Source organism: Atractosteus spatula, chromosome 14 (assembly GCF_055471065.1).
Source record: "Atractosteus spatula isolate fAtrSpa1 chromosome 14, fAtrSpa1.hap1, whole genome shotgun sequence".
In the NCBI taxonomy this organism is placed as follows: domain Eukaryota; kingdom Metazoa; phylum Chordata; class Actinopteri; order Semionotiformes; family Lepisosteidae; genus Atractosteus; species Atractosteus spatula.
Window position 1 is genome coordinate 1,007,413 of NC_142719.1, and position 27,919 is coordinate 1,035,331.

At 50.8% G+C, this 27,919-nt stretch overlaps 1 protein-coding gene across 1 annotated transcript; it reads left to right on the plus strand.

Moving 5' to 3' along the window:
* Positions 1 to 2,321: 2,321 nt before the first annotated feature.
* col9a2 (collagen type IX alpha 2 chain) lies at positions 2,322 to 27,284 on the plus strand. The gene is made up of 32 exons (XM_088931759.1): positions 2,322 to 2,516; positions 4,585 to 4,659; positions 7,516 to 7,551; positions 7,787 to 7,849; positions 8,360 to 8,413; positions 8,628 to 8,663; positions 9,305 to 9,328; positions 10,214 to 10,267; positions 10,938 to 10,991; positions 11,558 to 11,605; positions 12,125 to 12,181; positions 12,373 to 12,426; positions 14,119 to 14,172; positions 14,563 to 14,616; positions 16,908 to 16,961; positions 17,069 to 17,122; positions 18,358 to 18,411; positions 18,502 to 18,555; positions 19,208 to 19,261; positions 19,482 to 19,526; positions 19,733 to 19,786; positions 20,405 to 20,458; positions 20,548 to 20,601; positions 21,717 to 21,788; positions 23,450 to 23,485; positions 23,780 to 23,824; positions 23,917 to 23,949; positions 24,395 to 24,541; positions 24,844 to 24,898; positions 25,432 to 25,620; positions 25,913 to 25,990; positions 26,295 to 27,284. Exons 1-32 carry the CDS (start codon positions 2,445 to 2,447, stop codon positions 26,498 to 26,500), a joined length of 2,073 nt encoding a protein of 690 aa, XP_088787885.1. The 5' UTR covers positions 2,322 to 2,444; the 3' UTR covers positions 26,501 to 27,284.
* Positions 27,285 to 27,919: the final 635 nt, after the last annotated feature.

A 27,919-nucleotide genomic window follows, 5' to 3' on the forward strand; every position in this document is an offset into this window, starting at 1 on the left:
CAGGGCACACACACGTTCAGGCTAAGGTCAGCTTTCCCAGAAGCCAATGAACCAACCAGTATGTGTGTGGACCGAGGGAGGAAACTGGAGCACCAGGAGGAAATTCACTCAAACATGGGGAGAGCATGCAAACTCCATGCAGACAGCACCCCGGAAACTGAACCCAGGGCCCCAGTTCTGCATGGCAGCAATGCTGACCCCTGCGCCACCGTACCTCCCAGAACAGCTCTCTGAAACCTGCTATTGAAATGATACAGTAACTGTGTGCAACAGCCCTTATTTCCTCAAGGAGGGTTTAGTGCCACACGGACGCGCAGACAGTGCAGAACCAGTATTTCTGAAGGCGTGAGTGGTGGGCAGATGCACTGGAGCGCAGTGGGTTAGCTGGCGGGCTGTGGGCTTGGATACCCACTGCAGACCCTGCTGTTGTGTTTGAGAGAGGCTGCTCCAGTCCTCCCAGCAGTAGAACCGGGGACCAGCACTGCTGGGGGGTGACCCGTGTGATGGGCTGGTATCCCGTCCAGGGAGGGGGTGTCACGTGTCCTCTCGCCCATCTCACACAACAGGAGCCCGGGAAAGCTGTGGCCCGATGAGTCCATGTGGGTTGGAAATGGAAATTCTCTACAGTTCCTTGCCTATTGTTTGTGTGTAATGGACTCCTTTGAGGATCAAAGTGTACCTGGCAGAAGCAGTTCATTACGCAGCAGGACACCGGTGACCTTTGACACCTATGAGAGCTGGCTGAGGGGGGTCAGCTGCTCGGGCATGACAGAGTGGTGTTTGTTGGCACAGGCGGTGGACGCACATAGTTGAGGTCCCCATGGGGAATGTCCGGAGCAGCCGCAGGACCTCGCGACTGGACGCCACAGCTGGAGGAAGGGTCTCGAAGAGTTCTGTCTCCCCTGCGGCAGCTCTGTCTGAAGCCAGTACTCAGTTTATTGTATTAGTGTTGTTGAACCCAGGAAGTGTTGGTTAAAAGCCGTACGTTTTAATTCTCCAGAACTTGTATTTCTGGAGAAATACTTGTACTTGTATGCATAATCTACAAATCTTGTAAGGAATACGTTGAACACAATTTTTAAAGTTTTGGCCTGATCTTGCGTGCTTTTCGTTTTGCAACAAGACATAATTAAAATTTTATCTCTGATACAACACCAAATTCAAGCTTTTGTATTTTATATTGAACTTATTTAATGTAGCAGGAGAAATGATTGAAGTTTTTGAGTTAGTTTATATTGTTAAAACCCCTCCTCTGAGGGCTTGTGTAACAGATAGTCCACATGGTCTACATGTCTTTGAGGTATTTGGACACACAATTCTCTGCCACAGGGCCTGATGCATATGGGGTACTCTAACAGCACAGTATCCCTGTAGGCTCATCTAATGTGAGTTTATGTTCTCTGGCTCTATATCCAGTGAATCAGACACTATTTGTAATCCAATGATCTGCACTTGCTTAAATGTCAAGTAGAGATCCAGTCCTGTAATATGCAGACATTAAGTAAATTTTACTACTGCTACAAGTGAACATGACTGTTTCACTTAATCCAAGCCCTCTTAACACTCCAGACGTAGGGAAATGATGAGATTTTAGCTGTTTTTGCTCTGTTACTGTTTTTGTTTTTAAATAGGAAGTCACTTTTTCAAAAATGATTAGTGTAAAATACTTGCTTTGGAAGTCTTGTACAAGTTTCTGCATTTTTTTCAAAGAAGGTCATTTCTGTAACAGAGCAGCAAGTTAAATTCCAGAAAACAGCTTTCAATTTTTGTCTCCAAAACTGATATTTATTGATGATTTTCACCCAACGCATTCTTCTGGCTGCTCCATTTAGAAAGTGACTTTTCTGAAAACATTTCCATTTTGTTGTTTAGGACATGAAGTTGAAACCAGAACAGCGTGCAGGCAGGATAACAGCAGTGTAGATATTGGATGATTTTAAAGTTCTTGCAGTTTGCTTTTCACAAAAACGAAGCACGCGTCCAATTACTGTACCTCTCACGCTGCAGCTCTGCGTGTAAGTCCTGCAGGTATAAAAAGGCACTGGGGAAAAATGCAGAAAAAATCCCCAGAAATACTTCTCTTAAAAAAGGCGTTTCATTCCTGAATGTGAGAACTCCAAAGGCTTGCAGCCCGGCCAGTTCACAGCTGACTTCAGGGCGGGTCCTCCAGTGTCCAGCTGGGAATCAGAGAGGGGCGGTGACTGACAGCGGCCTTGTCCAGTCCGCTCCCTCGGAGACCCCAGGACAGGCCCGGAGCCCGCCTCCTGTGCTAGAGAGTGCTCCTCAGGTCTGCCAGGAGCTCAGTACTGGGGTCTGTGCGCTCCCTGTGTTCTCAGGGGCTGCCTGTTGGGCTGGGTTCACCGTTCCCATTTTGTGTGAAGAGCCTGTTCTGGAGTACTGTCCTGCTCTGAAGCCAGGTGCTTGCGAATCCAGGAGTCCTCACCATGGCTGGACACTTCGGGACCCTCCAGACCCTCGTCCTGCTGCAGGCGCTCTTCCTGACCCTGGCGCAAGTGGTGAGTCTCTCCGTCTTTTCTTTTCCGTCTACCTTGTCCGGATGGGAATGCTCTGATTAACCAGAAATTTAACCAAACATGGGGGGTGGTGTTGTTTCTAGTAGCCCTGGAAACACCTCTCACTGACCGTCCACTGCAGTGACCATGGGGTCCTGCAGAGTGACCAGTCTGGGCATCGCTGGAGGTGCAGTGCTGCTCTTTACATTTACTGAAATAGGTTATTTGCGCCTCCAGAGTGACAGGAGACCTGCCAGTGGTTAATAACTTGCTCTCGAGTTCTCATTTCTGTCTCAATCCCCTCTGTGCACTCGCTCGCACGCCCGGGGTCCTGCTGCAAGTGTAAAACTGTCACGTATCGCACTGTCCAGCTCTGGAAATATTCTGACTGCGGTGGCAGAGAGCACATCACATGAAAATGCATGGAGGGGAGATTCCTTGAGTGCACACAAATGAAATACTTGGAAAAGCCACAGAACCGTTAGCAGGCAGCCCAAGGAGGTGAAGAGAAAGAGACATTCAGGGATCAGGTTTAAAGTGAGCGGCCCGGGGACGCTGAGCACAAAGCTCTTATTCAGTGTCTGGAGCCGGAGAGCAGCTCTGCACACACACAGGGGAGTCTGTGTGCCGATGGCTGCTGAGTCCAGCGCTCTTCGCTCCTGACAGGGGCAGCAGCAGGCGAGAGCGTGGGCTCCAGAGACAGAGGGACGGGCAGGCAGGGGCAGGCTGTCCCTGGGCTCTAGTCTCACACACAGACACACATGTTTGTCCTCCAGTCTTCACAGGAGTCTTCTGTTGACTCTCAGCCTGCTGTTATTTACTATTCCGCTCAAAGCAAACTGCACACCAGGGTGACAATAGACCCACTTTTAAAAGAGGGCTCCCCACGGTTCAGAAAAATGGTCATTTACGTCGTCGGGGGTATTATCTCTGTGGGAGCATGTTCTCAAGTTCCACCTTGCGCTGGACGATTGGCACGGAGGAGACAGGGTTCGCTGGGCTGGGGTCCAGACAAATGGACACTGTCCTTGTGGTGGGGGACGTGTACGAGGAGCACTTCTGACTCCCGCTCGGCTGTGGGCTGGGGTTGCCACAGGTCCACGCTTGGTTTTTTTTTTCAGGATTGAATTTAAGAGGGATTTTTGACAAGGAGGTTATGACTAGTCCTGTGGACACAACCCTGGGCTCTGTGTGTAGATACCCAGACATGCGGCTGTGGAACTCGAGCGGGTTTGGGTTTGCTGGGTGCGTTCGTCCTTGACGTGTGCGTGTGCGGTGAGCAGAGGAAAAGCGCCCGGTCTCTGCAGTCATGAGGGGGCTCCGGGCTCAGGCTGCCCAGCTGTGAGTCTGGAGCTGCCAGTGGCTCTGTGGAGCCATCACAGGCCTTGCACTGAGATTGAAATAATGAGTTATCAGTGCCCTGCTTTGACAGGGATTTAGTCTTAATGACCGGCTAGAGTTTCTCAGTTTTAAACCAGTCTGTCCAAGGTGCTAATCAAGCAGAAAGCTATGTGCTCCAAGATCTCTGGAGTCACACTGGGTGTGGGATTAAATCTGCTTCTCTGCTGACACAGCAGCTGAATTTAAACATCATATCTATCGGCTTGGTTTCTTAGCAATCCAGTGTCACACACTCTGCATAACAAGAGATTGCTTCAGAACCTGGCAGGTGTTTATTCTCAATCCCCCTGTGATTCCAGTGCAAAGTTAAAATGTTTCCCTGTGATTTTCACATCAATCAGGGGACATTAGTGCGATCACTGATGTCGCATAAAATCACAGATACTCTTCACTTAGCTCGAACGAGAATCAGCTCTCAACTCCACACAGACCTTCCTGGTCCTGCAGAAGATATACCTTCACAACACTTACAGGAGAAGCAACGTCTAAATCTTTTCATTGGACATTAAATAAAGTGATTAACTCATTAATTAAAAATGCTTTGTTGTAAATGTTGTACACTATGAAAAGTAGTAGACTTGCCATAGCTAAAGTAAGACCAGGTTTCTGAATAACTTTCGCTATATTATCGTTATTCTAACCCGGGATTGTGCTCCGTGCTTTATTTCAGAGGGGTCCGCCAGGTGAACAGGGTCCACCCGGCCCCCCAGGCCCCTCAGGAACCCCCGGATCCGATGGCATTGACGTGAGTAAACACAGGCAGGCTGCCTCTCAGAGCCGGACAAAGACGGCCATTGTCCGGCCGGGCTTCCTGAGCGAAACCTCTGAGCCGCAGTACCGCGGTGTCGCCAGCAGAGGGGGCGCTGCTCTGAAACGTAGCCGCACACAAAGAGCTCAGTGAGCTTCGGGAGACGGGACGCCTTTTAACATCCTCGCATGTGCGGCGGGTTACTGGTCCCGGAGCGGCACGGCAGTGATGTCCTCCTATTCACACACTGCAGCTTGCTTCAGGTGGAGCGCTGTGAACTGTGTGTGTAACTAAATGAAGCATTTTAATATGGCATCAGAAGTCGTATCTTTTGTTTCTTTTATAAATAATGCCTTCGTAGATGGAATAATGGCGCAATGGGTGTTTTCAGATCAGCTTTGCAATCGCGTTTTCCTGCATCAACCACAAAACTGTTTCGCAGATATGCTAATAACTGCCTACAATTCTTAACTCATTTGTTAGATAGAACTTCAAAGCCTCTCTGATGAGTTCAGAAGTCATGATTCAATCCTGCTTTTAAACAACAACAACAACAACAACAATAAAAAAAACTTTATTTTATATAGCTCCTATAAAGGTGGCTTCTCAAAGTGCTTTACAGAACGACAACAACGATAAGATAAAGAATACACAACAGATGCACAATGAGAGGAGACAGTAGAGGGGGCAGTGAATACAGCAGGAGCAGAGGGGTGAAGAACAGAGCCAGTTCAGTACAGGCTCTTCTGAAGAAGAAGGTTTTGAGTCTGGATTTTGAAAGAGATTAGGGAAGGTGACTCTCTGATATCCTTAGGGACAGAGTTCCAGAGCTTTAGGGTGCAGCAGGAGAAGTTTCCACAGTGTAGAGGGGCTTGGGAGACAGACAGGAGACCAGAATTAGAAGAGCGAAGGTTGGGAGGTGGGGAGTTGGGCGATAGTAGCTCAGACAGGAACTGAGGTGCCAAGCCAAGTCGACATGAACTTGACAGGAAGCCAGTGCAAGGGCTCCAGGATAGGAGTGATGTGATCACTTGCTCTGGAACTGGTCAGGATTCTGGCTGCCGAATTTTGGACATAGTGGAGTTTGTTCAATGTGGATTTAGAAACCCCAGCGAGTAGAGTGTTTTAGTAGTCAATTCGAGAGAACACAAATGTGTTAATCAGCTTTTCAGCCACAGTTAGCAATATCATAGGACGCAGTCTGGTGATATTTCTGAGGTGAAAGAATGATGTTTTGACAATATGCTGCACATGTGGGTGGAATGTCAAGTCTGAATCAAATATCACCCCCATGTTTTTCAATTTAGACTGAAGCTCAAGTACAGAACCATCCACAGAGAGGGCTACAGCACTGGCTCTACAGAGTTGATGGTGGGGGGTGCCAGTAAGCATGACTTCAGTCTTGTCGCAGATTAGATGAGGGAAATTTGGAGTCATTCATGTTTTTATGTCAGAGATGCAATTAGAGAGAATAGAGACAGCCACATCAGTGTCAGGTACTGCTAGGCACTAGTCAATCAGGAAATAGGCTGTGCTATTAACAACTTCAAACCAGAAGAAACAACAGTGAACTTGGAAGACCAGGTGTGGGAACAGCCCCTGTGTTTCCAGACCTTGTCCCGAGGAGCTGGTCCGGCAAACTCTTAATTAGCAAAGTCATCAAAGAGCAGAGCTGCCTTCAGGCCAGGACTGGGGACCCCTGCTCCAGACCCCGGCTTTATGGGGGGGATGGGTGGAATTCTGGCAACAAAGCTGTGTGGCCTGTAAGAGGGGTGACAGTCAAAGAGGAGTGACCTGGAAAGGGGCGTGGCCCCGAGAGACACCTGACCTTCAGATGGGGGCGTGGCCACGACGGAAAGAGTGACTTCAGCTGTTCGTCTGGATTCTTTCTATCAGAAAAAAACCTTCCCACACTAACCTCAGGAGGTTACAGTATCATCAACCTCACACCTTTACCCACCTCCCCACAGAGGGCATGCTGCCTGCGCTGGACTTCATAAAACTGTACACGAGTCTGGACTCTGAAAGGTGTGAACCAGATCTGACCCAGACCACTGGGCTCATCCCCTGTGTCAGTGACAACCCTAAACTGAGCCACCATCCATTCTTCATTTCCCTCACTCTTGATTCTCTGCAGCTGTCAAATAACCGCAACCTTTCAGCCGCAGTTATTTGCGTGTGAAATAGTGACCCTGAAGAGAGGTGGCACTGTCTGAAGATCTAGGGACAGACTGCTGTAAACACACACAATTAGTATTTTCATTCCTGCCTGTTGAGGGTCTTTCTGCCCTCGCTGGTGATAGATGAGGGAGGTTAAGGTACATCTGTCACAGGCGTTGAGATCTTTAAACACAGCCAGGCCCAGCAAGAGCACGGGGTGAAAAAGCCTTGTGAGGCAGTTCTTCAGCTTGCCCTCTGTCCTTCAGTGTCTCCTCACCCCTACTGTGCAAACAGGCAGGTCAGCTCACTCTTCTGTAGTAATCTATAAACTGTAAAGAAGTCTCAAACTAAATCAATCTCATCTGGGGATCAGTGTTCTTACTGTAAATAAGAATGGGTTAGCGTCTCACACTGATACACACCACACCACTGGAACAGCCTGCAGGGCTCTGACGTACACTGTCCCACCAGCCCTGCAAACTCACCTCGCTGCTGATGATCCTCCCTGCAGCCACTGTTAACACCCCTCGCTGACCGGACCCTCGCTGTCCGGACCCTCACTGACTAGACCCTCGCTGACCGGACCCTCGCTGACCGGACCCTCACTGACCGAACCCACGCTGACCAGGCTCTCACTGACCGGATCCTCACTGACCGGACCGTCACTGATCCCGCTCCTCTCCTGTCTTGCAGGGTGACAAAGGACCTCCTGGCCCGACCGGCCCCGCAGTGAGTATAGTCACAGCTCCGCCCGGACGTCCAGAGAACACACGGGCCGGCAGCTCTCTCTCTCTCCTGAGGAGGGCGCTACGGGCCTCTTCCTTCTCCCCAGCATTAGGATGGCAAAGTCTGTTCATTGCAAATGTCTGGGAAGTCAGGTGCTGTCCGCCCATGCGCCCCTCCAGACATGCACGTGCAGTGGGTGATCTCTTCACCTCTCCCCGATCTTCTGTGTTGCTTTCAGGGTGCCAAGGGGGAGCCAGGCGAGCCGGGCCCTGATGGACCCCCAGGGGAGCCTGGCATTGACGTGAGTCTGGGGTGCTGGTTGGAACGGGAGGGGCATCGGTCATGGAGGGTGCTGTGGATTTTGGCCAGTTATCGGCTGGTGATAATCATAGAAGAACTCAAGATGGACTGACACTAGTTTCAGAGTTTTAGAGCCAATTAGACTTTGAAGTAACATTCCGGAGGGATCTGTGTGGATTTTCATACCGACACATTGTTCTGTGACGCTGGCTTGTGACTGGTGTTTCTCCAGAACCTGTGTGGCCTCTTATACCACTGGGAAGATGAGTAGGGGCAAGAGAAGGACAGAGACGGGGGGGGGGGACTGCAGAGGAAACCGATGGAAGTTCTGCTTGGACAAGAAAGCAAAACCAGCTGAGACCTTGACATGAGAAATGCAGACAGGCCGATCCAGTGACCAGGCTGTGTCTGACCAGACTCTCACTGATCACTCTCTCTGACCAGACTCTCACTGACCACTCTCTCTGACCCGTGTTTCTGACCGCTCTCTGTGTGGGGCTGCTCTTTACAGGGCCTCATTGGAGCCAAAGGAGATAGAGGCCCCGCGGGAAACCCTGGACCTAAGGTACGGACACCCCAGGAGTGCAGTCCCCATCTTCACCACTCTGCGCTTCGTGATTCAGATGGCCTCATTATGTCCTCAATTAGCCAAGATGAGGGCTGGTGTGTGCGAGCCTGCAGCAGGAGCAGGCTGGACCTGTGCTCTGTGTTTATCAGATGCTATAGCAGCTGCTGGAAACCTGTGACTCATTTCTCCTTTTCTCCCGCGATGATCACAGGGACAACCAGGACCCATTGGGAAGCCAGGACCCACTGTAAGTAAACAGCAAGCAGATGGACCCACAGGGCCTAGAATAAACTCAGGTCGCCCACTAAGGGAAACAGAAATGAACCCAATGTGGGTACTGGCCCTCTACAAGGCCATGTATTTCTGATCACCCAATTGTGATCCAGTTAAATGGGTACCAAGGGGTACCTATAGTTTCTTCTCATTAATTGATCTGCTGATGCTTTTATTTAAAGCAACTTACATTTGTATACCCTTTATACCACTGAGTGTCTTACTGAAGCGATCTGAGTACAGTAATTTGCTCAAGGGTACAACAGAAAGTGGGATTTGAGCCTGCAACCTTCCAGTTACAAGTACATAGTTGCAATCACTGCTTCACAGTGCCTTCTTGTTTATTTGTGTCTGAAAGCGCTGGGAAATACATCTCTAAAGATAAGCAGTTATGAAGAAATAAAAAGCTCTGCTCAAAAATAAGACAGCCCCAGAGTTCACATTTCTTCCCAGAGCAGTGTGATCATGCCTGAAAACAGGTGTCTAGATTCCCTTCTTTAAATACCTCATTGTTTAAATTCACTGTGTTGTAAATGTTCAATGTGCGTGTGTGTCTGAAGTGCAGTTCAGTGCAAGTCTGTCTGTAAACTGGGCTTCTCCTGGGCCTCTCCACAGGGACCCGGACTGCCCGGCCTGCCTGTGAGTACTGAGAACCTTCCCGGACACCCAGAATCACACCGGACACCCCAAAGGGCTACAGGGTCACATGGTTTCAAGACACCCCTGAATTTCTCCTAGCTTGGGTCGGGCCTGCTGGTTAATTCTGATTAATCTGGCTTGTGCCTGCCATGAGAACTCGGTGGCCTCAGTGCCAGAACCCTGCAGCTGTCTAGTAAAGTATTAGTTGAATACTTCAAAGAGACGTACAGTGCTGTACCAGTGCAGCAGGGCCGCCCTGCTGGCCAGAGACAGCAATTACACTGGGGGCTTTCCTCCAGAGGAGAGGTGCCACAGGGCCGCCCTGCTGGCCAGAGACAGCAATTACACTGGGGGCTTTCCTCCAGAGGAGAGGTGCCACAGGGCCGCCCTGCTGGCCAGAGACAGCAATTACACTGGGGGCTTTCCTCCAGAGGAGAGGTGCCACAGGGCCGCCCTGCTGGCCAGAGACAGCAGTTACACTGGGGGCTTTCCTCCATAGGAGAGGTGCCACAGGGCCGCCCTGCTGGCCAGAGACAGCAGTTACACTGGGGGCTTTCCTCCATAGGAGAGGTGCCACAGGGCCGCCCTGCTGGCCAGAGACAGCAGTTACACTGGGGGCTTTCCTCCAGAGGAGAGGTGCCACAGGGCCGCCCTGCTGGCCAGAGACAGCAATAACACTGTAGCTCAGGGGCGGCTACAGCTGTGGGTGCAGACTGTCATAGAGAAGAGAGTCCTCAGAATGAGCCCCTTGACACCAGTTAGACACTACTGTGCTTATTCACCTGTGATGTCCTGCTCTTCGCAATGAGAGGGGCAGAGGCTGTATTCGAGGGCGGTGCATCAGGATGGTTTTCCCTAGGGCTCGTCTCTGTCTTCTTCCTCCAGGGGCCTGCTGGTCCAATCGGACTGCCCGGCGAAATCGGCCTGCAAGGAATCAAGGTGAGAGAAGAGCGCCCCCTGCCTGTGAGATGTTCTGTGCTACTTTAAAAGTACAGTAGTTTATCCAGTGATAAAATAAGATAAGATTTTTATTTTATTACCACAAGTGCAATAGGCAAAGCCATCCAGTCCAGGCCCGTGGTTCAGGAGACTCCCTGGGCTAGTCTGGCAGGTCCTGGAGTTGCTCAGTAAATGAACACTCCTTACTCTCTTAAAGGCCAGGATGAGCAACAGGCACGATCTGTGCAAAGTGCTTGTGAATGAGTAGGACGAGGTAGCAACTCTGCGTTCCAGCTGAAGTACTAAACTCCTTCCAGTGATCTCACAGACCCTAATTCCCATTAACCCTAGAGCATCCATTGCTAATGTTCACTAATGTGGCATTTTTCACATTTACTGTGTATCATTCTTCATTAACTGTGCAACTACTGTGCACTGTGCAACAACCCTTAAACTCAAAACAGAAGATTCTTAGACCCTTATCAGCATACATTTCAGATCAGAACTGATCATTTCAGTAAGCGAGTCCTGGACTAGCGCTAATCAGGCAGAGTGCCGTGGTGCTTTTACACTGCTGACCACTGGCCTGGTCAGTGACAGGTCTGGGGCGACGGCCAGGGACAGGGGCTCCTGGACAGAGAGCTGATGGCCATCTCCTGCTTTCTTACAGGGTCTGCTGGGACCAGCTGGAGCACCAGGGCTGCCTGGTCCCCCAGGAAAACCAGTAAGTTGCTAAATTCACAGTCTAGTGACTGCGGGCTGAGACCCACCTCATGGTGCCCCCATGTTAAAGGTCAAAGGGCGCAGGGGCACTGTCCCTTTGTCAAAGCTTTGAGCACCATCCTTGACTGTTACAGGCTGTGCATGGAGTACAATCTAGAAGAGCACTAATAATAATAATAATAATAATAATAATAATAATAATAAGTGTTATACAAGTTTTGCAAAAGATCAAAGTGCTGTACAGTAGCGGACATATAAAACACACCATAGAAGTAAAACTCTGTAAAGTTCTGTATGTCAATACTCACAGACTCACAAGTTGAAAGACGCCCTTGTGTTGCTCCCAACATGGGCTTCAGATGACAACACAACGTTAACTATAGCACCAAGGGTCCTAACAGCACAGCTAGTAAACAGCAAACTATTGAATCAGGGCTTCCTCAGGGAGCAGCTGACACTGAACCTTTCCTTGGCACACATAAGTGTTGAATCCAGAACAACAGCGAGCCCTGGACGTCTCAGTGAGTCACATGGATGTCATTGCTCCTCTCCTCTCCTTCTGCACAGGGACCTCCGGGAAAATTCACTGGAGAAGAGGGCAGTGCCGACTTCCAGGTGAGACACCCCTGTCTGGGCAAGACCTCCGGTGGTGCTCTGGGCTGCAGGCTTTTCCCCCTTGGGCCTGGGGGTGTTAACAGTGCCCTGGGGTGGCTGTACTGTTACCACTTGTCAGGGGTAACACAAACCTCAATTATATTCATTTCAGGTCAACACAGCACTTTGGCGCAATGCTCTGCTGGATAATGTAATTGCATATCAAATAATGTAATAATAGGGAAGTTCCTTTAATCGACCCCCTCAGCCCCAGCCAACACGTCAAGCTGCGCAGGCTTCTGGAAAAAGCCAGGCTGAAGTCGCCTGAACCGAGCCCCAGCCTGACAGCTGGAGCCGCTGAGCGTGGACACCGAGGCGAACAGCAAGCTCTCCAGGCCCTTCACCTCTCATCGGCTCGGTCTTCCTGCTCAAGGAAGAAGGATATCAGAACTCCCACCCCCCGAAAACAAAGTGGGAGGCTGGCAGAGTTTCTCAGAATCAGTTTCGATTCATTTAATAAAGTCTTTCTCCTTTTCACAGTGTCCAACCAACTGTCCTGCAGGACCAAAGGGCCCTCAGGGACTCCAGGGGGTGAAGGTGGGTTTGCCTTTTTGTTGCTTTTTTCTCTTTTATACTTCAGAAAACAAGAAAAGGAAAAAAAACAGTGGGCCTGTGGTCTTTTCTTCGAGCATTATGTTTCCGTCTGGCTTGATGAGCGCTCCACGGCCACCAGTCTGCTCTCAACACGAGTGAATGGTTTCTAACTGTCTTGCTCCTCCTCCACACAGGGGCACAAGGGGCGGCTCGGCATCCTCGGTGAGCCAGGAAGCATGGGCAAGACGGTACGTGAGGGAATAACCCTGCCTCTGCAAGTCTGCTGCCCCCTGCTGGCCGGCAGGCAGCTGTGCAGATCGCACGAACTGCGTTTACAGTACATTAGCCTGTGCAGCCCTCCCTCCCCCACTCAACCACTCGGGCTACTACTCCAGCCGAAGCCTCTCCCTGTCCCCTAGTCCAGTCCAAGACATGACCTCAGCACGGTGTCAAATATCTTAGCCCAGCAGATCAGTCACCTCTTGCACAGCAGGTACCTGCTACCCTGAGAGCCACGTGGGGTTCTGGGTACCCATAGTGCATGGCCACCATGACCATGGCAACAACAGAGCACTGCAGGAAGTGGAAGGGGGATGGAGACAGAGGTGCACTGTGCATCCTGTTCACACCCAGTTCACGCCTCAGGGAGCACCTTTTGCTCATCTTTGCAAACAAAATCTCATCAGAAACAACACCAGACACTAATCCTCATCTTCGCAGCAAAAACACACAGCCAGCAGAGATAGTGAAGCTCAGCAAGGAAATACAGACCAGGGAAGGTGATTCATTGCAAAGAATTCTGGACATTGAGCTGCCTTGGCGACACACAGCCAGCTGCACACGGTCCACGTTAGTGTCTGTCTGCTAATTACTGGACATGGCATGTTGACATGAATGGATTATAGTTAATTAGTCCCCTCCTGTGGGTTAACTGGCACTAATTAGTGTGTGATTTGTCAGCCTTGGCTATAGCAGAATAATTTCACCCCGATGAGGCAGGGCTACAGCATGACAGTCAGCTACTCTGTCCAAGATAATAAGACTTAATGAGAACAGGCCAAAGCAATAGGTGTGATTCGATAGGAAGGCACTATGCATAATGGTTCCTAGGAGTTTCTAACAGTGGCTGCATTCGGATTAGTCTGCACTAAATCAGAGGGACAAGGTTCCTTTGTAAAAGTCCTGTGCAGTTTCCTGAAACAACAAGCCTTCCTTTGGAAAGTGAACCACGAAGCTACACTGATGGTCACGCTAAGGAGAGCTGGTCCAGCTCTCCGCTCTACCTGAAGCTGCTGAGCAGCTCTGTTGCGATGATGAAGATGTCATGAAAACACAGTTCAGGTTACAAGAGAGATGTGCCCATTCAGTCCATGAAACTTGTTTGGTTCCTATTAGGTTGTCAATCCAAGGATCACATCTGTCTATTTCTTGAAGGACAACAGACCCTCTGCTTCAGCTTGGTCCGCTATCCCATGACCCCCTGTGTAAAGACCTGCCTCCTTGGCGGGGTCGTGGTTTCACTGTTGGTCCTGAAGTCTTCATCTGGTATAAGGACAGTGTTGCTACTCACTGATAAGACATTACACAGCCCAGACAATCTCCAAAACCCATGATCACATATAAGCATGAGAGCTCATCAGTTTCAGTACACTGATTCAGTCACAGAGTTAAACTGAGCTTGTTTAAAAACCCAGCTTCTTAGTCCCCAGAATGAACGTTGGCGTGGATATTTCTCTGTGTTCAAGACAGGTGCTCTGCAGAGCCAGTGAACAGGTGCGGTATGTGCATCAGCAGGAAGTGGGTGCTGCCGGTGTTGCCACTGAGCTATAGGAAACAGGTTCCGTGTCTGCAATAGAGCATCACACAGGCATTAACTCCCACACTAGGAACAGACAGTGTGAGTGCGTGTCTCCTGACTCCTGTCCCTCTGTCCCTCGCAGGGTTCCAAGGGAGAAGCTGGAATCTCGGGGGAGCAGGGAATCCCAGGCCCTCCAGTAACGTATTTATTTCTGCTCCACTTGTCTCTCCTGTATTTCTCAGTGCTGTTGGAAAGTGTTTTTGCAGCGGCTCTGAGGCCTGGCTGCTGAGTCCAGTATCTGTGTGACGGCTGCTCATCACAGCCGGGCTGCCGTCCCTACGTCTCGAATGAAATCGGAAGAGGGCCTTCTGTTCGCCACTTCTTTTAAAAAAAGTAGATTTAAAAAAATGACTTCTTTTTAAAAGTCTCAGTGAAGGTTTGTAGGAATTCCAGGCGTAAGACCGTAGCTCCATTACAATGAGGCTCCATGGGCTAGTTTTAAATGAAGCTGAAGAGCAATGATTTCTTGTGCAATGTCTTGACGTGTAAGTCAGTCTTCTGACTCTCGCTCTCTGGACTTCGATAGGGCCCGCAGGGGGTGAGAGGCTACCCAGGGATGGTTGGTCCCAAAGGAGAAGCGGTAAGTATCCCTGACAGTCAGTGAAACACTGAGAGCACAGCTCAGCCGTCTGTAGGACCCATCCTATAGCAGAGGCTTCAGTTCCCCTACAGCAGAGGGTACAGTCTCCTCACAGCAGGGTCTACACTTCCCCTATAGCAGAGGCTTCAGTTCCCCTACAGCAGAGGGTACAGTCTCCTCACAGCAGGGTCTACACTTCCCCTATAGCAGAGGGTACAGTCTCCTCACACCAGGGTCTACACTTCCCCTATAGCAGAGGGTACAGTCTCCTTATAGCAGGTTCTACACTTCCCCTATAGCAGAGGGTACAGTGTCCTTATTGCAGGTTCTACACTTCCCCTATAGCAGAGGGTACAGTCTCCTTATAGCAGGTTCTACACTTCCCCTATAGCAGAAGGTACAGTCTCCTTATAGCAGGTTCTACACTTCCCCTATAGCAGAAGGTACAGTCTCCTTATAGCAGGTTCTACACTTCCCCTATAGCAGAGGGTACAGTCTCCTTATAGCAGGCTCTACAGTTCCCCTATAGCAGAGAGTACAGTCTCCTCTTAGCAGCTTCTACACTTCCCCTATAGCAGAGGGTACAGTCTCCTTATAGCAGGTTCTACACTTCCCCTATAGCAGAGGGTACAGTCTCCTTATAGCAGGCTCTACAGTTCCCCTATAGCAGAGAGTACAGTCTCCTCTTAGCAGGTTCTACAGTTCCCTTATAGCAGAGGGTACATTCTCCTCATAGCAGGATCTACAGTTCCCCTATAGCAGAGGGTACAGTTCCCCAGTTCCCCTATAGCAGAGAGTACAGTCTCCTCTTAGCAGGTTCTACAGTTCCCTTATAGCAGAGGGTACATTCTCCTCATAGCAGGTTCTACAGTTCCCCTATAGCAGAGGGTACAGTCTCCTCATAGCAGGTTCTACACTTCTCTTATAGCAGAGGATACAGTTTCCCTATAGCAGGGGGTACAGACTCCTCTTAGGTTCTACAGTTCCCCTATAGCAGAGGGTACAGTCTCCTTATAGCAGGTTCTACAGTTCCCCTATAGCAGAGGGTACAGTCTCCTTATAGCAGGTTCTACACTTCCCCTATAGCAGAGGATACACTTCCCCAGTTCCCCTATAGCAGAGGGTACAGTTCCCCTATAGCAATCTCCTTATAGCAGGTTCTACACTTCCCCTATAGCAGAGGGTACAGTCTCCTTATAGCAGGTTCTACACTTCCCCTATAGCAGAGGACACACTTCCCCAGTTCCCCTATAGCAGAGGGTACAGTTCCCCTATAGCAATCTCTTTATAGCAGGAGAGCACTTCCCCTATAGCAGAGGGTACAGTCTCCTTATAGCAGGATCTACAGTTCCCCTATAGCAGAGGCTACAGTCTCCTCATAAAAGGTTCTACACTTCCCCTGTAGCAGAGGGTACAGTCTCCTCATAGCAGGTTCTACACTTCCCCTATAGCAGAGGGTACAGTGTCCTCATAGCAGGTTCTACACTTCCCCTATAGCAGCAGGTACAGTTCCCCTATAGCAGAGGGTCAGTCTCCCCACAGTAGGGTCTACAGTTCCCCTATAGCAGAGGGTACAGTCTCCTCATAGCAGGTTCTACTCTTCCCCTATAGCAGCAGGTACAGTTCCCCTATAGCAGAAGAGATGTGATAAAACTTGACGGCTTCATCTCTGTTACTTTAGTTTCTAAATGATCAAGCAAGAATGTTTTGTCTTAGTCTCCACCAGCTGATATTCACCAAGGGTTCAGTGCAAATCTGCTATTATTGCCTCTAAAATCTAAAACTGAAGGGAAAGTAAAGATGCAAGAGCTCTCAGCACAGAAAAGTAATTTCATTTATTTGATGAGTTCATTAATTTCAGTTAAGTTAATGCACTGATTTCAGGGCTTCAGTGGATGGTGACAGCCTTCAGGAAACAGGCATGCTATCCATGACCATGCCATATGTGGGAAATGCTTTGTAAATGTCATCTGAGCCCAGCAATGCAGACTGAAGGGGTGGAGAGGCAACTCCCCCAGTCACAGTCCAGTGGGCTGCTGTCCCCCCAGTCACAGTCCAGTGTCCAGCTTGGCTGTTTACAGTCAGGGTCCAGTGTCCGGTGTGGCTGTGGACAGTCAGGGTCCAGTGTGCGTGGCTGTGGACAGTCAGGGTCCAGTGTGCGTGGCTGTGGACAGTTAGGGTCCAGTACGTGGCGTGGCTGTGGACAGTCAGGGTCCAGTGTGCGGTGTGACTGTGCTGGGATTAGAGCTGGATGCAGACAGGTCTCACAGACAATCTCTCGGCTTTCCCAGGGTCCTCGCGGATACAAAGGCATGCCAGGACCCGTCGGGCACCCGGGACCCCCTGTAAGTACCAGTCCCCACCTCCCACCTCCCATCTCCCACCTCCCATCTCCCATCTCCCATCTCCCATCTCCCACCTCTGAGTGTCCTGTCTGTCTGTGCTCCTGCAGGGCGAAGAGGGACCCCAGGGCCCCCCTGGCAACGCCGGGGAGAAAGGAGACGTGGTGAGTCCCCCATTTCGTCTCAGAGCCCCTCCGGGCCCCTAACGAGTCAGGCAAAACCTGGAGACAGTTTAATAGGCATTCAATCCCAAGAGTCTGTATTTCACACCAGAATGTTTGAATCTTCTAAAGGAAGTACTGTGTTGTTTCCAGACACTGAAGCATATCTGAAGCAGGTCAGCAGGCCTCTTGTGTACCTCTATATACAGTACCCTGCACTCGAACACTAAAAGGCACTGTGACTGTGCACTAACACTGGCTCTAGGGGTTCATCAATACCAGTGTCCCTTTTCCCATTAAACCCACGTGGCTGGCACAGCTGTCCTCTCTGGGTGGGTCTCCAGTCAGACAAAACAGACATCCCACAGCACTGAGGCACAACGCAGATTCCCAGACTGACTCCAGACCTCACCCCTGCTCCTGCCTGTCCTCTGGAACCTGTAGACCAATGTACAGCATTGTAGGCTTCATGGATCTGACATGGTGGGCACAAGGACTCCAGTGATCTTTAGGATACAAAACTGGCTGGAGATCTGGGAGGTCAGGGCCTCGTTACACAGCAGCCACGATTCCTCTCGCTGGCCTCTAGTGGCCAGCACATACAATAGCTCATGAAACATCCCGCAGATACATTAGCTATAAAATCTTTTGGGTGGGGAGCTGTGTCAGCATGCGGAGGCTGCAAAGGAACAAGTAAAGGTTTATTCCTGCTGAATGGAGAAGAAAGGAAACACGACGTTTTGACACCCGAAGAAGGCTCCACAGCCGAAACGTTGCGTTTCCTTTCTTCTCTTTTCAGCAGAAACAAACCTTTTCTTGTTCCTTTGCTATAAAATCTTAACTCACATCGACTTAAAAAAATAGGGACCTTTGGTTGCATACGATATTCTGATAACAAATAATACTGATTGGAAGATTCTCACTTACAGCCTCCTATTCCTAACCAATAACAACAAAACATGCCCATTACTGCAAAACACTACCAATAAACTGATATACAGTATAGTAATACCATTGCGACTGGTCACAAGAGCTCCAATAATAAAACTCCTGGGTTTCTTGACCGGGGGGGGGGATTGGGAACGTTGCTGATGTGGGGGTTCTGCTGTCTGCCTCTTTAGACTGGCAAACCCGTCCTTACCCATCATGCCCTTGGGTTTTCTCCTTTTCTTACCCATCATGCCCTTGAGTTTTCTTCTTTTCTTACCCATCATGCCCTTGGGCTTTCTCTGTTCTAGGGGGGGCGTGGAATCCAGGGCCCACAGGGCGGCGTGGGACCTAAAGGGGAGAATGTGAGTAAACGAGTCTCTGACACACTGAACTGTCTTTCTAACGATGTGCAGAAGGTTCGCATGTTCTTAGTCCTCTGTGTGGTGTTTCAGGGTCTTCCTGGCATCGACGGGAAGGATGGTACCCCTGGCATTCCTGGCATGAAGGTAAGGGCTGGGATTGTGTCCAGTGTCGTTTGTGTGACACCAGGACCGAGGTGTCGGGCATCACGTCAGAAACGCTGCGTTTAGTGAGTTATGGTTTGTTTTACTGGGGGGGCTGAGGGAGTGCTGACGTGCCCACAATAGGATCTGAATGGGGAGAATCGTAAAAGACAGAAATCGTCAGCAATGTTACTGTTAGCATACTGCTGTTCTCATTTTGCTTGATCGCGTTTCCATGGCTATTCAACATAACACAAGGGCCAGGGGGAAAAATAACTTTGCTGATTTAACAAGCACCATCGTGCAGAGTTCAGGCTACTGGCAATCAGTCTCTTTGTATTTATAAATTATTAAACCACACGTCTCGGCAGACCATGTATATCGACCAGTTCTAACAATGCATCAGACATAGCTGAAATCGACCGGGCAGCTCCAGGCCAGACAGATGTTGACAGATGCTGTCCGAGAGCAGATGGGTGTCTGTGGATGGCTGATTCAGTCACCGTGGTCACCAGTGGCAGCGGCTGGAGAGGAAGAGTGTGAGGAAAGGCCAGGAGCTCCTGCTCATGGTGTCTTTATCGTCTGTTTATAAGTGAGTTTCATCCTCCTGCAGATACAGCCACTGACCTCTCCACCATCCCTCCTGTTTCTATAGGGCGCTCCTGGGCAGCCGGGGATGCCTGGACCTCCAGGCCACCAGGGGACGCCAGTGAGTACCTCTAAGTCACATGTGTACCGTTGCGCTGGTATTTGACCTTCTGATTTCAGCCTCTTCTGGCTTTCTCAGTCCTGTGCTCCAGAGCTATGTGTGCACATGTGACTCCTGCCACCTCTGGTTTGGGAAGCAGTGTGGGTGTGGGGAGTCAGTGGGGGCCCCCACCTCACCCCGCCAGGGTCCTCTTGTCTGACTCTTGTGCTGGTTTCTCTAGGGTTTGCCTGGGAGCCCTGGTACCAAGGGTGGAGCTGGAGCAAAGGTATGTGTGAGTCTCACCTGTACATGTCACAGTTCATGGCAATATTCTCAGTTTTATACACACAGCTTCACTCACTGCCGTCTGACTGCACCGCAGCTGGTCAGTTTGTACTAAACCAAGCCACATGCGCGGTACCTGCAAGTGCAGCTGTGGCAATGAGGACACTGCCTGCTGTGGTGAAGCTGCTCTCTGGTCTCTCTCTGCAGGGCGATACCGGGCCCCGGGGGCTGCTCGGCTTGGCTGGACCCAGTGGACCCCAGGTCTGTGCGTGAAAGCACCGTCATCCTTGATTCAGCCCTCAGCCACACTGCACTGTCGCAGGAGTGTAGCTAAGGAATAAGGCACAGTGACGTTTCGATAGAACAGCTCTCAGGTGTCATTACTGTTCCTGTATTACAGGGACAGACAATGGTTTGAGATGAGAAATAGGCCAGCAGAGTTTAGCATCTGTGAACTGCGATCACGTTGATCACTTAATGTCCTGTATTGAAATAATTTGCTTGTAACACTGTTATAATGAAGACATGTGTTAACACTACTGCAGCCATGGAGTCATAGTGCAGGAATGTTATATAATAATAATGGAAATGTCTTTGTAATAATGCTGATGTGCTGTAGACCTTCTGATGCATGTACTGTCAATTTAACTTGCATGTCTCGGCCTTTTTGTAATGATTCCTTTTGGGCAATATTTTTAAACATTGAGCGTGAAAGGAGATGTAGAGGTTTTACAGTTTTTATTGTCGATACAGTTTTAGAAAGTGAGAGACTCTTTGCATGTGCCAGGGGGCTGTTCTGTGTCCTGGGCTGGTAAGTGTCTTTGTGCTGATCCAATGATCCAAACCCATCTGACTGGTTCTGTTCTCCCTCTACCCCAGGGAGAGCCAGGACCCCCAGGAGAAGCTGGGATGCCAGGAGTCCCTGGTCTGAAGGTAAGAAACACAGTTCCGAAGCATCCCGGGAATCTGGGACCACTGCCTGCCTATCTGACTGCCTGACCCTCTGCCTGCTTCTCCTACAGGGGGACAGAGGTCAGAGGGGCCCAGTCGGACCACCAGGACTCCCTGGAGTGGCTGTGAGTATTTCCACTATGAGTGGAATTCCTGCTGTGCTGTTAAACCAGACTCACTTCTACTCCCTGACAGAGCAGTACAGTAGACGAGCACTGTTACAAATATATGCAATGGGACATACAGTAATTACACTATGCTAATTACTTTGGTAGTTGCATAGACCTGATTGTGGCTGTAGTCAAATTGTTTTTTTTTTTTTACTGACTATGACTTAAAAGAATTTCAAATTCAAGTCTCAAAAGAAACGTGAAGCTGTCTGAGGCTCGAATGTCAGAGAGAAGCCGGGCTGACTGTGAACCCTGAGGCCCACAGAGCAAGATAAACAGAGCTGGAAATGACAGTGGGCAGTCACCGTGTGTGAGCTGGTCACCTTGCGTGTGACTGGTTAGCTTCAGCTCCTGCAGACCCCCGTGTTTCTCCCTGGGGGGAGTGCTGGCCTGGCTGCTTGTGCGATGGAGCCCCCAGCCGCAGGGTCTGCTGGGTGAGATCAACAGGAGTCGAGGGGAAGTCTGCTGCAAGGTCCGGAGCGCTGCTGGCGGGCCGCAAGAAAGATTCTGTGTCCAAGAGAGAAACCGAAGAACTTCAGGTCCAGCTCTCTCGCCGAGAGGAAGCCGGTGATGGAATTCTACAGATCCGGAAACGCCCAGCTGGGGCGGCACATTCCAGACGTCTTCCAGCTGCGAGGGGCACCGACACGGAAAGGGAAGGGAGAGGTCCTGCGGCAGCTCGGCCTGGGAATCTGTGCTGGAAAGAAGGATTGCCCCTGCCTGCAGACTCGGCGCGATCTCTCTGATGATCGAGAGCGGAGCCTGGTCCAGGACGAGGACAGGACAGAGATGGGAGTGGACGCTTTGACTGGACTGCAGGAGCAGAGTCTCAGGAAGGTTGCTTTAGGGCGCAATGAGAGTACATGAACAGTGAAACACGAACTGGACTGCAGAGGGCACAAGTGGAAACTACAGAGAAGTGCATTTAACACCAAGAACAGCAGGCGCATCTTTACACAGAGGGTGGTGGGGGTCTGGAGCAATGCTGTTGATAAACAATAACCTGGCTCCTTTCAAGGCATGACTGGATGACTGGACCAAAGGTCAATGAACTTTCTTTTTCTCCTCAGGGAATAAAGGGCGAGCGCGGGCCGGTGGGAGTTCCTGGACCGCAGGGAATTCCTGGAGTGAAGGGAGATAAGGTGGGTAACGTGTCCCGGAGTCAAAGGGGGAGTAAGTGGGGCTGGGGAGCAGCCTGTTGTGTCCGCTGATGAGTGTTGTAGTGAAGTTAGGAACGGGGCTGGAGGGTTTAAGTGAAAAGTCCAGACAGCTGCCGAGGAGCTGGGAGTCAGCAGGACTGGAGCTCAACACCCACCCCAGACCTGCCACCCCAGGCCTGGCACCCCAGACCTGGCACTGCAGGGGGGAGGCTGGCAGCCGAGTCTCCAGGGTCTGATGTCATCAGGTGCTTATTGGACCTGAGTCTTCAGTTATTAAACTATTTCTCATTTATTCAGCTAAAGGAACTTATATTTGCATCTGTTTATCCAGCTGGGTATTTTGCTTGAACAGGTGAGCTGCAGGGCTCTGCTCAGGGGAACACCTGGGAGCTGAATCCACACTGTTCCAGTTACAGGTCTAGACCCCTCCCCTCTGCCTCATGTGAACGCCTCAATAACTCCTGCTTCACTCTCCACAGTGTAGTATGTTCCAACAGGGAATCAGCTTTTATTGGGCGTTTTCAAGATTTTCAGAGCTGGGAATAACGAAGTATACTGCCACTCCTCTCCACCAGGGGTCACTCGAACCCCACTCCTCCCTGCCAGACTGTTCAGGGCACCAAGTGTCGCCTCTCTGGAGTACAGTTATGGTTTGGTTACAGTATGGACTGGAGAACGTGTGTGGAGACATACATGTGCATTCATTTCTGAAGTGTGGCTTGTGAGTTTAGCATTGAAATTACTGACCCCTTCGGTATTATATCATTCAAAAACTGAATATAATAGCTCAATATGATCAGTAACATATTCCTCCTCACTAAGCAAAATCATATAGCCGTATACTGCCACAAACCAGATTAATCATTCCCAAGAACAAAATTAGGGAACTTCAGAAAGTGTTTCCTATTCCAGAGATCCAAGAGTAATATGAATACTTTCCAGTCCTCCTACTAGTTTCTTTCATTCCCAAGTGCCCATCTGTTCTCTGGCTCTGGATCTCATATTCGCATCTAAGAAACAGCGAACGAGCACGCTGTGTGACGAATGTAATAGCAAGCTGCAGCCACATGATGGCGACACTCTCCTAGCATTCAGACCTGCTGTACATCTGTTGCCTGCACAAGTACAGCCAGACTCCTGAAAGCTCTCCCTTGGGATTGACACACCCACGTCAATTCATTCTGCAGGAGTCAGACAGAATGCTTGTCTTTTTCCTTTGATAACAAGCACCTCTTACTGTGCCTGCGATATAAATATCCCCAGAGCCTATTCTAGTGATATCCTATAGCTCTCCGGGGGTTTCACTAACGTGGGAGGTTCTTATACAGATCTATTTTTAGGCTGGTTTAAACATGATCTTGCTACACTTAAGATCAGTGTCATGTAGAGGAATAACACGTTTTCAAATCAGTGATGTACCTATGGTTTGTAAATAGTGTGAATATTTCTTTTCTAACTTGCTTGTATTTTAGATGGTTTTCTTGCAGCCTCCAGTGTGTCTCACTGTTACACAACATGTAAAGGTGTTAGGATGATTATTAAATAAAAATTGATTGCTCTGTGGTGTGCAGCTGTGTTTTTGAGAATGAAGGAAATAGACTGGTGGAAACACTTTCGGAATCTGTTTGTTGTTTGTTTTGCAGGGATTCCAAGGAAAAGTGGGTCCCAAGGGAGATCTTGTAAGTATAATGGGATTCACAGCAGTATAAAGTCATCACCAGTCACACCAGTATCCACACTGCCCTGCTGCCATCACCACCAGACTCACACCAGTCACACCAGTATCCACACTGTCCTGCGATTATGATTGTCAGACTCAGACAACAGCAGTCTAACTACTGTGAGTCATTTTAGAAAGAGAATTCTTTTAAAAACACACAGTTCCAGTCCTGGTCACTGCAGTGGACCCCAGCTTTTGCCTTCCGGTGCAGCTCTGCTCTGTGCCCGTCTGACTATGGGCATCTCTCTTACAGGGGGACCCTGGTGTGGAGGGTCTGGCCGGAGAGAAGGGGGAGAAGGTGAGACGATTTTTTTACAGACAACTTCTGGCCCTGTCCTCTTTCACCTCGAGGATCACTGTCGTTAACAAACCCGTCTTCTCTGCCCACAGGGGCTGTCTGGAGAGCCAGGACCTAAAGGCCAGGTGAGTACATCCCCTTTCCTTCCTCTTGGAGCAGGGAATCAGTGACCCCTGACCTTAGACAGCACCACTGTCTGTCCAGCAAGGCAAGACCCCAGTTTGTCCTGCGCTGAGAGACCCACACGTGTCAAATCGCCTGAACTGCACTTGACTTGCTTTCCAGCAGACGAGACCTTTTATTGGCGAGAAGCTCCATTTGAAAAGCCCCAGTGGTCACGTTCCCACTCCGGTCGTGCTGACCCTCTCCGGACGCTGTGCTTGAGGGATGGGGCTGAGGGCTCCTGGCTCTGGGAGTGCTCTGGGGAGTCGGACCTGCGGATCTCCTTGGCCTCTCTCTCTCGCGGCGGCAGGCAGCGTGAGCTCGCAGACTCTGCCTGCTGATGCTTCACTGTGAGAACGGGCTGGAGTGGAAGTTCGCTGACTCCTGCCTTCCTCTCTCTTCCCACAGCAAGGCGTCCGGGGAGATCCCGGGAACAACGGGCCGACAGGTGACCCCGGCAAGCCGGGTGAGCAGGGCCCCCAAGGACTGTCCGGCCCCAGGGGGCTCCACGGCGAGAGAGGGGTGCCGGGAATGCCCGGCCGACCCGGCGCGGCTGTGAGTGCCACACGACTCCGCGGGGGGCTGTCTGAGCAGCTAGAGCACAGAACCCCATTAAAACCAGCGCCTCATGTGCAGAAGTGTGTTTCTGTAGTGAGAATGTAGGAGCTCTGCAACGGGAACTTCTCCCTAGCAAGTGCGTTCTGTAAAAGGAGATGGGCAGCGAGGCTTGATAAGAGCCCCAGGCAGGAACGTACTGCACCAGCAGCTCTGCCCTCTTCTGCACGGCTGCGTGCTGGTGGTCTCCCCTGCGCTGGGCACAGACACTGACCAGCCCTGTCTCTCCTCTCACCCCCCAGGGCAGAGATGCCTCTGACCAGCACATCATTGAAGTGGTGCTCAAGATGCTGCAAGGTGAGACCGACAATAAATAAATCCTTCGTTCTTTCCCGTATTCCGGAATAGTCCTGCCCCTGCTCCGGGGGGAATGGTATGATTGAGAAGTTTCTCTGACGCGTTGGGAGAGTCCATGCCGGCTGGCTGGAGCAGCAGTGTGTCTCGGTGACTCCTGGCCACTCACAGGTCTCTGCCCTGGAGCTGAGAGAGGTGGACCAATCCCAGCTCTCCCCCAGCACCACCCTGAGACCTGGGGGGTCTGGATCACACCACCCAGGCCTCAGCTAGCATCTTAGAGTTTCTGAAAGGCCAGTGACCTGCATCATTTTTGCTCTGGAAATGTTAGAAACGTCTAAATGTGGATAGCGTAGGTCTGCCAACTCCACTCCTTTGGGGCTGTAATTACCTAACTGGAGTGATTAATAGTGTGCCCCCCACTTGTCTGAAAGTAGTTGGGCGTATTTGAAGTTACAGGTGATGGGTGACTCAGGCCACCTGGCTGGCTGACCTCGACTGCCACCGACTGACCTCGACTGCCTGTGTGTTCACAGAGCGGCTGGCAGCAGTGGCTGTGAGCGCAAAGAGAGCCGCTCTGGGTGGGGCAGGAGTCATGGGCCCCCCAGGACCCCCGGGACCCCCTGGAGCACCAGGGCCACAAGGGCCCCACGGACACACAGGGCCCAGAGGAATCCCTGGCATCATCGGCGCCCCTGGGCAGATTGGCAACACCGGGTACAAAGGTAGGGCAAGCACCCGAGAACTGCCCTGAGGCTCCCGCAGGCCTGCCCGCTGCGACTCCAGTTTCCCAGCAGCGCTCGGGGCCGCAAGCCGTCAGACAGGCCCCGCTGCGCGTTCGAAAGCCCCAGGCCTGTTTCCCACAGTGCCCCTGCCCACCAGCGGCATGAAGAAGTCTCGCTCAGATCCCGCGAACGGACGCTTACGAGCTGTGGCCTGTAGCAGATACCGATGGCAAAACCTCCACGAGTCGCTACCCCCTCCCTCACCCCCCTCTCCTTTCTCTCCCCCTTCCAGGAAAGAAGGGTCCGAAAGGCGAGCGAGGGGATCCCGGCCGGCCCCACCCAGGCCCGCCCGGGCCGCCAGGAATCCCAGGTGAGAGCCGAGCCGCAGCCCGCCGCAGCCCGCCGTACCCGTCGCCCTGGGACAGGCGAGCGTGAGATTAACAAGTACGATAGCTTTGGTTAGAACATACTTTGTATTCGGCCCGGTGGTTCTGAGGGACGGGGTATTGAGACGCACTCTCCTGGTTCACTTGAAGTAACTTCCAGAAGGTGGGGGCTCGCCGTCCCTCTGCCTGTTGTGTGGTCACTCCAGGCTGCGGTCAGTTTGCCCCCTGGTCCGTGGGGGGGGATCCTCGCTTCGGGGTTCCCTCACACTCTCCTCTCCTCCCGCGCAGGGCCCCCCGGGATCGACGGCTTCGGCCGGGACGGGAAAGCGGGCGAGCCGGGCCCCCAGGGCACGCTGGGGGAGGTGGGACGTCCCGGCCCCCCAGGGCCACAGGGTCTCCCGGGCTTCTGTGAGGCAGCGGCGTGCCTGGCGGCCTCGGCGTACACGTCCGCGCGGCTGTCGGAGGCCGGCGCGGTCAAGGGCCCGTCGCAGTGAGTGTGGCGCCTCGAATGCCCCTCCCGCCGCAGGAAACAACTGGAGAGACCCCCCCCCACGGCCTGAGGGAGCTCAGGAGACCACCTCCCAGTGACAGAGACACAGACACCCACCCTGCCCAGCGCCCTCTGGGAGTGTATCCAACATTGACGGAAATTAAATTAATTACCAATAAAATAAAAACCTAGAGAAGGAAATCTGAAGACTTCTGTCAGATTTCAGTGTTCATGACCTCACACGACAGCCTCAGCTCTTGAAAAACGCTCTGTCTTCCTCTCTGTCCTGACTTCTCAGCGCTGTGTGTGACGCAAGGCCCCTTTTGAATTGTCGCCTGATTACAAAAAAAAAATCACCTTTCTGATTCTTCAGGCCACTTGACAACATCACCTCTCTGTCCAGTCAGCGTTGCCACAACTCAGTGCTGTAAATCTTTGTAAATGTGTTAATTTTATATTAATATGGGGTTTTCAATGCAAAAAAAAATAAACAAGAACCCAGTGTTAATGAACTTAATCAGCATGCTTTTTCTTAACAAAATCTCACAGGATACTCAAATTTAACCAATTTTAAAATGAAGCGTGTGAAGAATGCCAAGTCATTGTCTAAAGCTGAATCTGCATTGCACAGAAACGTGATTGAAAGAATAAAGAGAAACAAAAAAAAAACTGATTAGCTTCATTAACAGAATTTATTTATTGTGTTTATGATGATGTGTTCCACTGTAAAGACTTAGGTTTTTCATGTTTCAGCACGACTCATCAATAAAGAGGAACGTTTTGTAAAAGTCAATGTTCTGCTGTATCCTGTGGGAATTAGAGGAGAGGCTTCTGGTTCCAGAAGGTCTTGCTTCCACACCTCTTCCTGGCTCGGCGCTCGGAGCGCATTGGAGGTCATTACTGACAGCTCTCAGCAGTGTTTCACAAAGGGAAATCACAGCCACAGCCATGGCTCTGGCTAATCCACAAGGGATTGTTGGCGAATTATTGCAGAGCCACATCGGCTCTGTAGAGGTTAGCGGACAGAGAGAGGGTGAGTTTGCTGGGATTGGTTAGTGTGTGCAGTGGCTTGACAACTGGCGCGGGCTCTTCTCAGACTGGCCTGAGGTTCTGTCTCTGAAGTCAAATTGCAGGAGGTTGTATTTGTTTTTTTTTTTTCTTTTCCTGTCAGCAAATGACCCAGAACAATCGGCAGACAGACGCAGCACCTACTGACTGAAAACAGGATTTAAAAAATATGACTAGATGTAGACCTGAACCGGAAGTGTGAACCAATCGCTTTGAACAGACCTCATCAGCTTTCAGGTCCTGCCACACTCCACACTCCAGGACACACCTGAGGAAGACTCCACACTGCAGGACACACCTGAGGAAGACTCCTCAATGATGGACACACCTGAGGAAGACTCCACAATGCAGGACA